At 42.0% G+C, this 15,714-nt stretch overlaps 1 protein-coding gene across 8 annotated transcripts in view; it reads right to left on the reverse strand.

The window, feature by feature from the left end:
• Nucleotides 1–15,714, reverse strand: part of SIPA1L1 (signal induced proliferation associated 1 like 1) — a 198,321-nt gene that overhangs the window by 27,157 nt on the left and 155,450 nt on the right. For 7 of the 8 annotated variants that reach the window (XM_060140055.1, XM_060140048.1, XM_060140026.1 and 4 more), the window contains 2 exons: nt 3,187–3,420; nt 2,010–2,175 (listed from right to left, as the gene is read on the reverse strand). In XM_060140055.1, coding sequence (XP_059996038.1) covers nt 2,010–2,175; nt 3,187–3,420 — 400 coding nt within the window. The remainder of the gene's footprint in view (nt 1–2,009; nt 2,176–3,186; nt 3,421–15,714) is intronic. The other variant, XM_060140037.1, reaches the window with a different exon arrangement.

Consider the following 15,714-nt stretch of genomic DNA (forward strand, 5'->3'; position numbering starts at 1 on the left):
ACAGCAGAGGCACGGCCATTCAGATGATGAGTCTCACAAGACACACAGAGCTACTTAGCTGAACTCATCTGAAACCAAACCAAAAAGGATGAAACGAGAGAGAAAACAGAGCATATTTCCAGCTCCTGCTTCCAGCCTTTTCACCATAATAGTATAGCCAGCAGAAGCATTTTCTTTGCAGAGGGTCTCACGGTAATATAGTCACAACATAAAGAATGTGCATTCCTATTTCAAAAAGGAATGTTAAAGTAATTCACTTTGGAAATAAAAGCCAAGGCCTGAATAAGGGCAAGACAGACATTTGCTTTCAATTATTTCCACTGCATGAGTAAATCAAAAGGATGAAAGCTCTGAGCTTGCTCCTTTCCAAAAATGTTAAACTAAGAATTGGTGGAAAGATTCCTTTCAGGGCAGGTTTTATTTTCCTCTAACCTCAAAAGAAAAATCTGAAATAATTTTTGTTTTGAAACTGGTAGTTAAAAATTTTAATATACCTCTTTGGTTTTTGATGGATAAAGAAAGAAGTTTCAAGTACTATCTTTTGCAAGGTTGCTAAGGAAACCATTTGTGCCCTGGGTGATGAGTCAGAACTGTCAAGCGCTGGCTTATAAAATACAAATTACAGAAGTTCAGAATGGCAAGTCTTTAAAATGATTTATGATGTTAATGTTTATAACTCATTGATTTCTCAGCAAACTCCAGAATGGTCTTTGGAGCACATTTCATCTCTGTAAATGTTGATTTGTAAGTTCAGGAGGTATATCTGACCTGTCTGAAGGAAGATGCACACACACGTGTGGCACACGCATACACAGAGGCATGTACGTGTGCACATAAACTAGAATGGTGACGAGAAAGCCTGGATGAGACAAGACTGCACAGCTCATCCAGCGGAGCATGTCTCTCACCCTCTGATCACAGTCTGAGGATGGTGAGTGGTTAAGGGAATAGGTCAGCTTCCATTTTCAATCAGTTCTCAAAGGTCTTCTTAAATTAAGCTTTCTAGTCACTTCCAAGAGACTACAAATCATTTAACTAAGAACACAGAGAACAGAAAACATTAAAGTTTGTAGCCATGACCTTCTGGGGGGTGGACTCCCTTCTCTTGGGGCCACCCGGTACACTGCAGACAGGAATACCAAACGCTTGGCGTGAAACATCTTTGGGCCCAGCTAAGCCAACACTAGCTCTGAGCCTGGGAGCGTGAGACTGCACATTTTAGAGGACAAGAAAGCAGAGAGCCTTAGGTGGGCTTCAAGGGTCCCCCAAGCTGAGGGGAGCAGAACAAACCCTTCCTCGTGGTCATGCAGGAGTCTGGCCACCAACATACCCACCAACTCTGAGCAAGTTCTCAGGACTTGACGGGGAGGGTGGCTGGGTTCCAGAGAAGGCATTTCTAGTCTGGAATTCTGAGAGTGGAGAGAAGGCTTTACGAAGTGAAGAGAATCTGGAAAGTTCTGAAGGTAAACGTGCAAACTTATGTTTGCTGGACTAAACAGCATGCAGTGTATGGCTGGTAGGTCTGCCTGGCCAGGGGCAGGGCGCAGAGGCCAGGCCAGCGTGCAGGGTGCTGTGGACACACACAGGGCAGGAAACACAGTGGGGGCTACTGTGGAAGGAGGACAAGGACCCTTCGGACAGAAAGCACTAAAGCCCTTTCAGAAAACTTTCTGTCTGACAAGGGAGCCATGGGTGTCTCTGCAGAGTTCTGAGAAGCAATGTCATCTGAGTAATAATGTCAAGAAAGTGTAGCCTGTGCACTATAAGTAGGATACACTGGAAGAAAAAAGCCATGGGGGTAGGGACAGGTTAATATAAACACGACTCAAGAGATGTGGCTGCAGAGACAGAGCATCTGGAAAACATGTGAACCAATTACTGGGACAGTCAGCTGATGGCGGGAAGTGGGGTCTGATGAAGAGGAGCCTGGAATCACCACTTCCTGGAGGGTGCAACTGCCCCGTTCGGTCTCTCTCTAACTGCTATTTACCCCAAGTTCTACCCTGTACCTTAAAGTTCTTCTGGGATTCAGGAGTTGGGCTTTCCAGATTGATGAGTTTCTTGAGATCCTCCTCAATGGTGGACTTGGAGGTTGGCTTTGGGGATGCCCGGAGGTCCCTGGTTGAGGCACGCAGCCTGGTGTGGGCTATTTCATTGCCATCACTCTGATGACGCCTTGAAAGAAGAGGAAGAGAGGGTAGAAGTTAAGTCGACAAGGTTGACTCAAGGGCACGATGGGCTCTGAAAGAGGTAAGTCAATGGAGAGCTATTAAAGGAGAGAAAAAGGAGAATCACTTCTGTTCAATTACATTAGAATCTACTCAGATAAATGCTTGTTAGAGAAACAAGACCAATTTGAAATACAAAATAAAAAGCCTGAAGAATAAATCACTCTTTCATAGGAAACTATTAACTACATTAAGTCAAAATTAGCAACAGACTTATTAATAAAAGCCCACAGGGTATGAAGCCCAAATGCAATCCTGGTACAAACAAAAACAAAGTCATTGACTGAATCGTTTATTTTTTTTGTCAAAAAGTTCTTTATGTTCAGAGGTGGTCACTTACTTTCTAACAGTCCCTCTGGTGCCTCCTGGCCCATTTAGGAATTGCATGGGAAGGCTGTGATTAAGAGCATCAAAGGGACAAGTGTGGTCTTAGCACCAGAGGGACGATTATTCTGAAGTTTGTTCTTTAGACATACTCTTTCCTAGGAGACTTAAGATTCTCAAATCTGAATGTTTTGCAATCTATCTTATTTAAGGAATGTGTCAGAGAAACAACTTAAGACAAGTTTCACTTAGGGGAAAAAAAAAAAAATCTCCCTACCAAACCACCCTCTTCCTAGCCCCTAGCCCGGCCTCCTCTCTTGTAGGAAATTGCCCCAAGCTTTTCTGTTCTCTGTCATGTTAAAAGCAAAATACCCAGCAAGAGGGCTTCCCTGGTGGCACAGTGGGTGAGAGTCCGCCTGCCGATGCAGGGGACACGGGTTCGTGCCCTCGTCCGGGAAGATCCCACATGCCACGGAGTGGCTGGGCCCATGAGCCATGGCCGCTGAGCCTGCGCGTCCGGAGCCTGTGCTCCGCAACGGGAGGGGCCACAACAGTGAGAGGCCCGTACCACAAAAAAAAAAACACCACAAAACAAACAAAAAAAACCCAGCAAGAGAAGCAAAAGAATCCTTACTTTCTTGTGTCCATAAATCCCACAGAGTTTATGGTTCCTTCGGGTTTCTTCCATCCAATTAGGTACTTGCTAGTAGCGCCCTGGCGAGGGTAGAAAGTCCTAGGACCGGAGGAGGAGGAAGATGAGAAGGAAGGAACGAGCTGCGAGGAGGTGGCAGGATGCAGTTCTTCTTTTGGTGAACTTCTGGCACTGGTGAAGACAACTGGGCTGGCAGAGTGTCGGGAGCTCAGGGTACTGAGGAGAAGCAGGACAGAGACAAAACGGCGCGTGTGCGTGTGTGCATCCTGGGGTCAGTATGTCAGCTATAAAAGCGTCGTCCAGGACAGGGGTTATGGCCAGGTTAAAGAACAATGAATATTTCATAAAATATTAATGGGGCTGGCTGGCCTTCCTTGCTTTCTCGCTTTAATTTAAATGTCTGCTGTCAAAGTGAAAGATGGTGACTGGGGCTTATTCTGCACTTTAAGTTGAAAAGTAAAAATAGTTAAGACAGTCAGGGACACTTTGAAGTATGCTAGCACCGCTGAAGTTTGTGACGGTGAAGTCTAGAAGAGGCAGGTCGTAGCGGGGAGCCGGCAGTAAAAGGTCTGGAGGTATCAAGGGCTCTCTGTCCTCCCTTCCTCAGAACTAAGGGTCACGGTGACATTCCCCAGGCCCGAGCTGAAGAGGGGAGACAAGACTGGATCAGCCATAGAGCTCTCTACACACTCACGTCCAAGGCCAAAGGGGCACCTTGAGGTCTCCTTCCCCATGGCATCTATCAGTAACATTGACTCTCTACAAAGCTGTTTATCAGATTAACCTGGATCATTACCTTACAACATACACAAAAGTTAACTCATAATGGATTAAAGACTTGAATGTAAGACCTGAAACGGTAAAACTCCTAGCTAGAAGAAAACATAGGCAAGTAAGCTCCTTGACAGTGATTTTTTTGGATTTGACACCAAAAGCAAAGGCAACAAAAGCAAAAATAAACAAGAGGGACTACATCAAACCAAAAAGCTTCTGTGTAGCAAAGGAAACCATCAACAAAATAAAAAGGCAACTTACTTGCAGCGGACACGGGTTCGAGCCCCGGTCCAGGAAGATCCCACATGCCGCGGAGCGACTGGGCCCGTGAGCCATAACTACTGAGCCTGCGCGTCTGGAGCCTGTGCTCCGCAGCAAGAGAGGCCACGACAGTGAGAGGCCCGCGCACTGCGATGAAGAGTGGCCCCCGCTTGCCACAACTAGAGAAAGCCCTTGCACAGAAACGAAGACCCAACACAGCCACAAATAAATAAATAAATATATTTATATTAAAAAAAAAAAAAGGCAACTTACTGAACAGGAGAAAATATGTGCAAATCATGTATCTGATAAGGGGTTAATATCCAAAATATATAAAGAGCTCATACAACTTAGTAACAAAAAAAGCAAAGAATCCAAATAAAAAAATTGGGGAGAAAATTTGAATAGACATTTTCCCAAAGAAGACATACAGATGGCCAACAGGTACATGAAAAGATGCTCAACATCACTCAACATCAAGGAAATGCAAATCTAAACTATAATGAGACCTCACACCTGTTAGAATGGCTATTATCAAAAAGATAAGAAATAACAAGTGTGAGCAAAGATGTGGAAAAAAGGGAACCCTCGTGCACTGTTGGTAGGAATGTAAATTGGTGCAGCCACTATGGGAAACAGTATGGAGGTTCCTCAAAAAATTAGAAAACCAAATTCCTAGATACAGAGTAGTTGTCAAAGGTGGAGGCTGGAGGGTGGGTGAAATGGCTAAAGAGGGTTCAAAAGGTACAAACTTCTAGTTATAAGATAAGTAAGTCCTGGGGATGTAATATTAGGCGTGGTGATTAAAAATAAAAAACTGTTCATCACCAATGTATTTTAAACTTTGGTTAGAAATTACAAAACTAAAGTCAAGGAGAAGACTACTCATTGTACCTTTAAAACTCAAGCAGAATTTTAAATAAACTAGAGATGAGAGTTTAAGCTAACAACAAACCTAGAGGGCCTTTAACTACAGGATTTCCATACTTCCTTCCCAGTGATCTCATGGAACCTACGGTCACACCACTTGAGCCCTGTTGAGTTTTCCAGCTTAGGCTGAGACCAAAGACAGGTCACTCCAGGAGACTTTGTTACTGAAGGTTTAGTTAACAGGATGTGGTCTCAAAGCATGCCTCACTAGCACTTCCACTGGTCAAAATCTAATGGTCCTGCTCTGAATAAAGTATGGACTTTAGTTCATAAGAATGTATCAACATTGATTCCTTAGCTATGACAATAGTATTATAGTGACATAAGATGATGAGAACAGGAAAAAATGGGTAAAGCGTACATGGGAACTCTCTGTACTATCTTTGCAACTTTTCTGGAAATCAAAAACTATTCTAATAGAAAAGTTCATTATAAAAAAATAAGCAAAAAACCAAAACAAAATACAACAAAAAATAAAACCCTAATGGTCTAGAGATTTTATATGTGTGTGTGCATACATACATGTACAATATATATATACACACACACGTACATACATACGTACACACACACATATACACACATCTGAAAATGAATCTTGAACTCCACCTCAAACCTTACATAAAAATCAATTCCAGATGGGCTGTATATTTAAATGTAGATCTAAAGATTCTGGAGTGTAACATGGAAGAACATCTTTATGATAGAGGCAGAGATTTCTTTAATAGGATCGTAAAGGAAATGATTGAAACCCATTAAAATTAAGAACCATTCATCAAAAGACAAAGAGAATATATGTAAAACATATATCCAACAAGGGGCTCCTCTCCATACATAACTAACTTCTACAAATTAACAAGACAGACAACCCAACAGAAAGATGGGCAAAGATCTGGAAAGGAAGTTCACAAAAGGGGGTATCTAAAAACCATTAAACATTGGTGCTCAACATTATCAGTTATCAAGAAAATGCAAATTAAAGCCACAAAGAGGGACCACTATACGCCTACCAGAACAGCTAAAATTAAAAAGACAATATCAAGTACTAGAAAGGATGGGAAGCAACTCATCCACTGCAGGTGGGTACTTGTTACAACCACTTTGGTAAACTGGTTCACAGTCTCTGCTAAAGTTGAATATGTGTAAATCCTATGCAAGCAATTTCACTCCTAGGTATACACTGAAAAGAAGTGCATATATACATGTACCAAAGGACATGTACAAGAACTTGTATTATCTCCAAACTGGAAATACTCCAATGCTCATCAACAGTAGAGTGGATAAACAAATTGTGGTGTGTTCTCACAATGGAAATATAATACAGCAATGAAATAAACGAATGCTACTTACTTGCAACACACGGATGAATCTCCCCAACATAACGTCGACTTAAGGACACCAGACACAGAGTAATACATATGGGATGATTCCACTTACACAAAGCCCCCAGATAGGCAAAATGAGTGTATGGCTTAGGATTCAGGACTGTGTTCACTTGGGGAGGAGGGGGAGGTGACTGGGTGGGCAGGCATGTAGGAGGAATGGTGTCTGGATGCTGGTCAAGTTCCAGTTCTTGATCTGGGTAGCGATGACATGGGAAGTTCACTTTGAGAAAACCCAACCCAATGTCTATTTATGACCTGTGCCTTTTTTTGTACGCATGTTATACTTTAATGAAAACACACCCACAAAAACAAAGCAAAAATAGATGACCTGAAAGAAGGCCATGTCAGTCCCTGAGGCTTTGCAAAGACTGGAAAGAGGGGGACAGAGTGTCGGGGGAGGAACAGGACACAGGGCAAAGGTGATCTCGAGGGTTTTCCACACTAACTGGGTCTTAACACTTCCGATGAAATATAACCATTTCCTTTATTTCTGTAACTAAGAAGGAGGAACCAGGTTCAAACTTCATAGAAAATATAACTTAAAAAATGACTAGCTATACCCTAATAATCCCTGTAACAATTTTCCCCCGAAGATTTTTCTATCTAGGGAAAAGGGGAAAGAAAAGACCCCCTCACAAAACCTCAAAGGGCAACATCACTTTAAAAGCAATGCTATCTCATTTAGTTTTACCCCTTCATAACAGATATCCCATTTGTTTGCTTTGAAAATTAAGGGAATGGGACTTCCCTGGCGGTCCAGTAGTTAAGACTCCCCACTTCCACTACAGGGTACGCGGGTGCAATCCCTGGTTGGGGAACTAGGATCCCACCTGCCGCGGGGCGATGCCAACAAAATCAATAAATAAAATTAAGGGAATGCAAAACTCTTCCATTAGTGTAGTAAATTATTGATAAATCAATAAGAACAAAATAATAGTAGGTCTCTGTTACGGAAAAGAGACTAAAAGTGGAAAGGTGAACCAAAAAGAAAAAAGCAGGGAGAGACACATAAAGATAGAAGCAGACAAGCCCACAGACGGTAACACCAGAGACCCAGGTTAACAGCAAATGCGTTATCAGCACAGGGGGCATCAACCCAGAGAAGCTTCTGAAATACTAAGAGTGCAGCCTTTGGGATACTTTAAAAGCATATGACAGGTGTGCAGCTATTTGTTACTTAGCGACAAGACCTAATCTTTAATTTGCAGATTTTTTTCACCCAGCTATACCTACCTCATACACATTTGTAGCCCAGATGTGGAGATGTCTCAAGCCTCAACCCTGGTTAGTGTCTGAAGCAGATGCCAATTAAGTGAAAAACAACGAATTAGGGTCTAATGGACTCACCTCTCATCTTGGATAATCACGTGCTTGCTTCACCTGCCTTGACTGGTATCCACAAGTGAGTAACGTGTGTTTGAATGACTCAAGCCATTCTTCCTCATCAGCACGTTAAGATACAGACTGTGGTGCTTCAACCCAGAGATTGATTCGGGAGCTTGGGTGGGATGGGGTACAGGAGAGTTTGCACTTCTAACTTGTTCCCAGGTGATGCTGTGGCCCTGACTCAGACCCTAGAAACCACTGTACCAGAGGCACCTTTGACTGCTTATAGTTTACATTTCTCATCAATAAGTACCTTGATGTGATAACATCGGTATTCAAAACCCTGGGGCTTTCAAAGACTAAATGTTTGGTCAAAACAGAAATAATTAACCATGAGAAAACACAGTAAATTGCACAGTCTGTTAATTTACAAATCTTTCCTCCATGTTTTAGGAAACAGCTATGCTGCTTTTAGTCATAATGTATGTACTGCATAAAAGGGAGCGTTATGGAAAAGGCTTAGAAACATCAAAGGCAAGAGTAAAGTATACAGCATATACAGTTTCTGGAGCTCTTTCCTTCCTATGTAAATTCAATTACTACCATTATTTCCCTGAGAGGCATTTAATAGGTTTTGTACTCGATGATAAAACTCTTTGAAGGCAGGGATATCTCTGTATATTTAACAATGCCAGAATACAGTAGATTCTCAGTAAGGTATTTATTGCACAGAGGGATTCTCTTTAGTATTTACAAAGCACACTATGTATTTAATTTCTTTACCTTGTTTATCATCTGTCTCCCCCAGTTTAAATGTAAGCTCCATGAGGGCTGAAATTTTTGACTGTTTTGTTCACTACTATATTCTCCCTGCTTAGAATAGTCCCTGGACATTGTAGGCATGCAATATTTGATGAAGGAAACTGTCAAATAAATGACAAATTAGCCATCTGTTTTAAATGCAAGGGAGAGTTGTGCACAGAGATAGTGTATTTTACTCATACTCTATTTAAAACTGGACGTTGCTTTCTTTTTACTGCAAGAAATAATTACATCTACAGAGTATGCTTCTGTTTACAAGTGTATTCTTAAAGGATAAATGCTTAATTATCCATGACCCCAATTATTGGTTTTATCTGTGACCACAGACCCTGATTATTGGTTTTATCTGTGAACAGGGCAGCTGACACTAGCTCCCGGGTGTGAAATGCCAGCACACTTTTGTTCACTAATGGTTATAATCAAGGACAGCCCTACTTAACAATTGATTAGATTTGGGAACCATGGTAAAAGCAAAAACAAATGACTAATCCATGGGTGGTTCTTCCTTCTTTACTGTGTACAACTCACAGCACGAAGGTGAGCACTTTAGTGTGTTAACCTGTCCCCTAATTCGATTGTCACAGGAGGATCACCTGGGAGCTTTAAAAATACACATCCCTAGGCCCTAATTCCAGAGATTTTAATTTGACAGGGTTGGGGTGGTGCCTGAGCTGTGTATGTTGGCAAAAATCTCCCCCAAGTGTGCACATCCATTGAGAACTGCTCGAATCTAGGTGAATTATCGTATTGTTATGACTTCATCAAAATCCAGCTTCACACAGTCAAGATCAAGAAGCGGACGGCATCAGAGCAGTGTTTCTGCAGCCATGAACTTTGGTCACCTGCAAGTGTTGATGTAAATAATGATTCCTTGGCTCACGTCCCATCTCCTAGAGCCCCAGAAATGTGTATTTTAACAAACCCCCAAAGGACTCTCACATTCCCTAGAGCTTAAGAACTACTGCATTAACCCCTCAACTCTTCTCACTCCACAATGGGTTGTCTCCTCCTTCCTCTGTGGCCCCCTCCCCCGGCCCGGGTGTGTGTGTGTGTGTGTGTGTGTGTGTGTGTGTGTGTCTGTGTCTGTGTGTGTGTGTGTGTGTGTGTGTGTGTGTGTGTGTTGGGGGGCGCAGGAGGGTGGGGCTCCTTGAGGCTGACCCATCTGCTGGCCGTGAACTACTTGGAGGGACCTGCACATACACACTTCCCCAAAGAATCTCTGAGTGGCTTTAATTACAAAACGACTGAAATGAAGTTGTCAGCTTCCTACTTTCAAAGGGGAACTGTGTGGCTGAGCTGTTTCATTATCCTGGAGATTTCATGTTAATTCAATAGGCTGCAATTTAGTTGTACACATGGCAAATTAAATCTCTCCCCAGGAACTGTGTAAGAAGCCAATAATACAGAACAAAAAGAGACGAGCAATAGATATGTTAGGAAATGACAAGTGCAGTATCTGCTACTTTTCTATCTGTAGAAAAAAGTGAGTTTAGCTGTGAGTATGGCTAAACTGGAAGCACTAAGAATTTAATCAGGGTGTTCCCGGATTCCACACGAAGAGACACTAGCTTTCTTTCTTACATGAAGTATAGGGCATTTCCCCTTTCCTAAAAATGGACCAACCTTTGATTCCTTTGGTCATTCCAGGACATGAATTAAAAAAAATTTTTTTTCATCTAAGTAGAGTTGATTTACAATGTTGTGTTAGTTTCAAGTGTACAGCAAAGTGATTCAGTTATATATATATATATATATATCCCTTTTCAGATTCTTTTCCATTACAGGTTACTACAAGATATTGAATATAGTTCCCTGTGCTATACAGTAGGTCCTTCTTGTTTATCTAGTTTATATATAGTAGTGTGTATCTGTTAATCCCAAACCCCTAATTTATCCCTCCCTACCCTTTCCCCTTTGGTAACCGTAAAATTGTTTTCTTTGTCTGTGAGTCTCTTCCTGTTTTGTAAATAAGTTCACTTGTATCATTTTATAAGATTCCACATATAAGTGATATCATATGGTATTTGTCTTTGTCTGACCTACTTCACTTAGTATGATAATCTCTAGGTCCATCCATGTTGCTTCATTCTTTTTTATGGCTGAGTAATATCCAATTGTGTAATATACATCTTCTCTACCCATTCCTCTGTCAATGGACACTTAGGTTGCTTCACGTCTTGGCTATGGTAAACAGTGCTGCTCTGAACACTAGGGTTTACAGGACATGAATTTTGAAAAGGAAGAGAGGGCACACACATATGCATGATTCGTCATATAAACAGAGGAGAAGAGGCAACGGGGCATCTGAGAATTTGGGACAGTCTGAATCTATCCAAACTTCTCATCCTGACCTGTTGCTCAAATGAAACCATGAACCAAATGTGCTGCAACCTGGTTACTTACATTCCCAGCTGTGGTAAAACTTTATAGGAGACGATACTAGATGACTAGTTTCCAAAAAGGACGCCAATCACGGCGGGGGCCACTTTGCAGAGGAGGAGCTACACCTGCATGCCGACCTCGCAAAGGGATGAACCCCACAGGACAGGGCAGCCTGCATGTTAAGAGTCAAAGCCCCAAGTGGTGAAGCTACAAGGGCCTGGGAAACAGTTCTGCAATTTCTTCATCATCAATGAGGCTACCGCCCCCTACCGAAGACATCTGCCAGCCACCCTCCGTGTCACCGAGAGCTGCTGAAGGAAACACCTGGAGTCACCACTATTCAGGCACGACACAGAGGGACGGATTTTAGACTGGCTGGGATGGTATTTTCAGGAGGGGAGAGCAGCAATTAGTCACTTGTCAAATGACTGGCAAAATCTGCCCGAAGGCTGAATGCTGGCCTGATACCAAGGGGAGGGGAACTGATGGGTTTCCTGTGATTAGGTGCACAGATAACAAATAAGCCTTCGGGTGACAGATAATGCGGAGGATAATGATTAAGGACGACTCCTCCCACTGTGTTCAGCACTAGCCAGTTATGTCCAATACTGGCTCTACAATTTAGAAGAGCTTCAGAAGATACTAATTCTAAAGGACTGGGGGAAAAAGAAGTGAGGGAGGAATGATGAAGCTGGCAAAGGGGATATCCAAGTGACTGCAGTAAAGAAGACTGTTCATCTATAAGAGGGAGATATTTAATAAGTACAAGGGCACACGAATGCATAAAGCATAGGGGAATGAGTGGCTAGGCCTAGCCAGCAGAAGAGACCTCAGGGGTCACGGTAGACCTCAAGCTGAACAAGTCTGCAATGCTGAGTGAGTTAACAGGGAGCTAACAGGATAACTACGAATATTATCATTCTATTAGGCATAGCTGAGAAAAGTGTCACGTCCAGATGTGGCATCTAAAAAGGATAAAGAAAACAAAGCAGGAAACTCGAGAAGCAAAGTTTCTTGGGAGATACATGTTTGTCGAAGGAAAAGTAGCTAGATAACTACACTGAGTGATGGAGTGCTTATAAAAGGAAATGACAGAAAAAGGACAGTTACAGTTTGCAATACCTTTGATAACATTTTTTTTTATTCTCAACAAACATATAAAAACAACCATTTAGTAAGGGGACTAGGTATTATTAAGTTACAGATAAGGAACAAGCTCGGCGAGATGGCCGGACTGGCCAGAGGCCACATGGCTGGTCCACAACAGAACTGAGACTTGAACCTGGATTTCAGGATCCAAATCTATTCTCCCTACATTTCTCTCTCAACTTGCCTGGAGGTGAAGGGCTGTCACCACACACACACACACACACACACACACACACACACACACACACACACACACACACACACACACACACACACACACACACACACACACACACACACACACACACACACACGTATATATAGTTAAATTATTTTAACATCACCACTTGCTGGTACCTACAAATTTCATAATCTTAGACTTCAAAAATCTTCTTCAGTCTTTAGAAAAGACTCAGCTCAGAAAAACTATTCTCTCTCTTAATCACAGATTTAAGCTGCAGCTAGAGGAATTCCAGATAGGTAGATACAGGACAAAATTTTGAAGAGGGAGGGGACTTAAGTACTGAGATTACTCAGAAAGATTATGGAATCTCTCTCTTCTTGAGATTATTCTTTTCTTTTAGCAATTGGATAAATTCTCACCCTAGTAGTATAGTAGGATGGTTTAAATATGGCAAAGAATAGAGACTCTGTCCTTGCAGAATTCCTGTTGGTCTTTGATTTAATGGCATTTGGAGAATTTGGGCTTTCTATATGGACTGGATGAATGCTTTAGTTGCTTCACAGAACCAAGTAATGAGAAACTTTTTGTCAGTGACCTCTGCATCAAGAAATCTGACATCTGGGGCTTGACAGAGCTCTCATTTTCTCAATGTTGAAATTTCAACCATAGTCGTTGTATTTATTCATTCTTTGAGGTAAGTTGAACATCACCGAAGTTCTGGCTAAAATCATCACCCACTTTCATAAGCTGGAAGAAATGGAAATGGGGCAAGAGAGCTTAGGCCAGATCACCTGGAGTCCTGATGTGTAAAAGCAAAATAAAATAGAACCCTGAATGTTCACGCTGTCCGGGACCACAAAGCAAAAGTTACCAATGAAAACAATTCATAAACATATGACAAGTGGAGCCAACCACATGTTGGAGAGAAGTCCTGGGGAACTGTAGAGGCCTCACTTTAAAGTCTTAGTCCATAAAACATAGAAAAACAACAGTCTCACCCTAAGAAAAAAATGTAGAAGAGAGGTAATTAATCATTAGCAATTTTAAAAGATCCCAGGCAGAAGAGATTTAAGAGGGAAACATTACAGATAAAGACAACAGAATAATTTCTAAACAAAGAAGCAAGGCCTATTTTTCACCCAGGGTGCCAAAGAGGGTAGAGAACAAAATTTAAACTCACAAGCTCTAACAGACAGACACACACACACACACACACACACACACACACACACACACACACACACACTCATACACAGTCAGTACACTAGAGTAGCCTGAGGCATTCCTTACTGTTCCATGTAAACTGAATATAAGAAGTCCTTCTTCACCCCTACTCTCAAGAAACGTACAGCTTTTCTGGCATGAACAGTTAACTATTAGGTCAACCAGAAAAAGCACATTCATGAAACTGAACTGTACTAACATCTGTGGGCAGGCATTTTTCCTGGCCTTTAATCATGCCCTCTAGTGAATGTCAGACACTGACCAGCTTATACCCAGATATTGATTGATATTTGTAGATAAGCTGTTATAAAGTCTCTCCCCGTTATATTCTGCAGATTAAGAAATCTTATATAGAAGTGACAACTAAAAACTCATGCCATACAAGGACTTTAGGTACACTCTTACACATACACTTGTATATAAAAGCACTAGAGCTCTCTGCAAATATTGACAGGTCTATTCAGTAAGCTTTGAAATGTAGTGGTAGTTTTCCAGAGCAGTCAGGAGTTAAGGATTTATGCTATTTTCAAACTGGTTTATTAGTAGGGACCTTGAGTCATCAGGCACAAAGTAGGAACAGAAAGGAAGAAATGATTCCTATTTGTTCATCAAAATGTACTGAACACCTATAATGCTGGTGTATTGAGCGCCTCTCTGTTATGCTCACAGTGGTGCACACTCTGCACAGGTGCTCAGGATGAACACACTGGATGAGAAGTTCTCTTGTACTGGAGGGTAGTAAAAATGTGTATGTGATCGCATAAGTGGGTATTAATTGGCACCAGAGCTCTGAGGGGGCCTACAGGAAGCAAGACGCAGCAGCAGAACGGCTGGTAACGAGTGGGTGCATTAGTCTGGACATTTGAACAGGTCAGGTCAGGATGTTACAGACAAGATGTATACGTGCAAGCCTGAGGTGGGCTGTTTGCTTTTCATTTTTTTATGTTTTGGCAGCACTGCGTGGCATGCGGGACCTTAGTTCCCCAACCAGGGGTGCAACCCATGCCCCATGCAGTGGAAGTGTGGAGTCTTAACCACTGGACCATCAGGGAATTCCCTTTAGCTTTATAATATGTGATCTTGAAGCTAGTTCTGTCATTAGCAATGGCCCCTGGTCAGCAGGACTAGAGTTCTGTAAGCTAAGGAAGTCTTTGGTCACCACACAAACGGACACACGGCCTACGTCCGAGGCCAGAACTCTAAGACAAAAATGAACCCAGCTGGTAACAGTATACTAAAATTGGAACTATCTTCACCTCTCCTATGTTCACCACAGATCATTTTTTTGAGTGGTTTAACACCTGAAAGTGAAACAGCCATTACCAAAAAAAAAATTTTTTTTAAAAAATCTCTCCCTAAATTCCCAAGCTTCATAGAAAATACATTCTAGGAAATAACACTTTAGAGCAATTAATAGACTTTTTAATTGTAGAAAGCTTTCAATGTGTATGGTTCCTCTTAATGACATCCGAATATAACAACCCTATATAACTACCAACCTACATTAAGCAATTCTCACGGGGGGCCACAAAAAAACCTGCACAATCATCAACAGGGAGACTGGAGGACAGAGGGAGGAGGAACACAGCCCAGGCAGAAATACGCAGTGGAACTTAATCACTGTAATTTAGACTTTGTCACCAAGTCCCAGGTACAAGCTCTTTTATGCACTGTCAAGAGATCTCCACATTAACTGCTGTTCCTGTCTTCCGAGGACACAAACGCTCTAATTTGCAGTGATTTTAGTTTCTCTAGCAATGTGCATTTGGTGGCTAAGTCCCCCTTTCCTCCAGAAAAGGAAGTCTGCTAAAGCTCTGATTATCCAGCTCACTCTGCCAAGATCAACAGATTGAAGTCACAAAGCATCCCCGTTACCAGAGTCACGAATGAATGTGACAAAACCTATCAGTGGGTGGGAAGCCTGGCCATCCTCCCTGAAAGGCCACATTCTTCCTTAGCAACTTTGATTTTCAACAGAAGAGTTATTTCTAAATGATGATTTAAATGATTTCTGCATGGTCAGTTGGAAGCAGAAAATGTGGATAATCCTTTAAGACCTTCAGGCAGCCTCAG

Source organism: Lagenorhynchus albirostris, chromosome 1, assembly GCF_949774975.1.
Source record: "Lagenorhynchus albirostris chromosome 1, mLagAlb1.1, whole genome shotgun sequence".
Lineage (NCBI taxonomy): Eukaryota > Metazoa > Chordata > Mammalia > Artiodactyla > Delphinidae > Lagenorhynchus > Lagenorhynchus albirostris.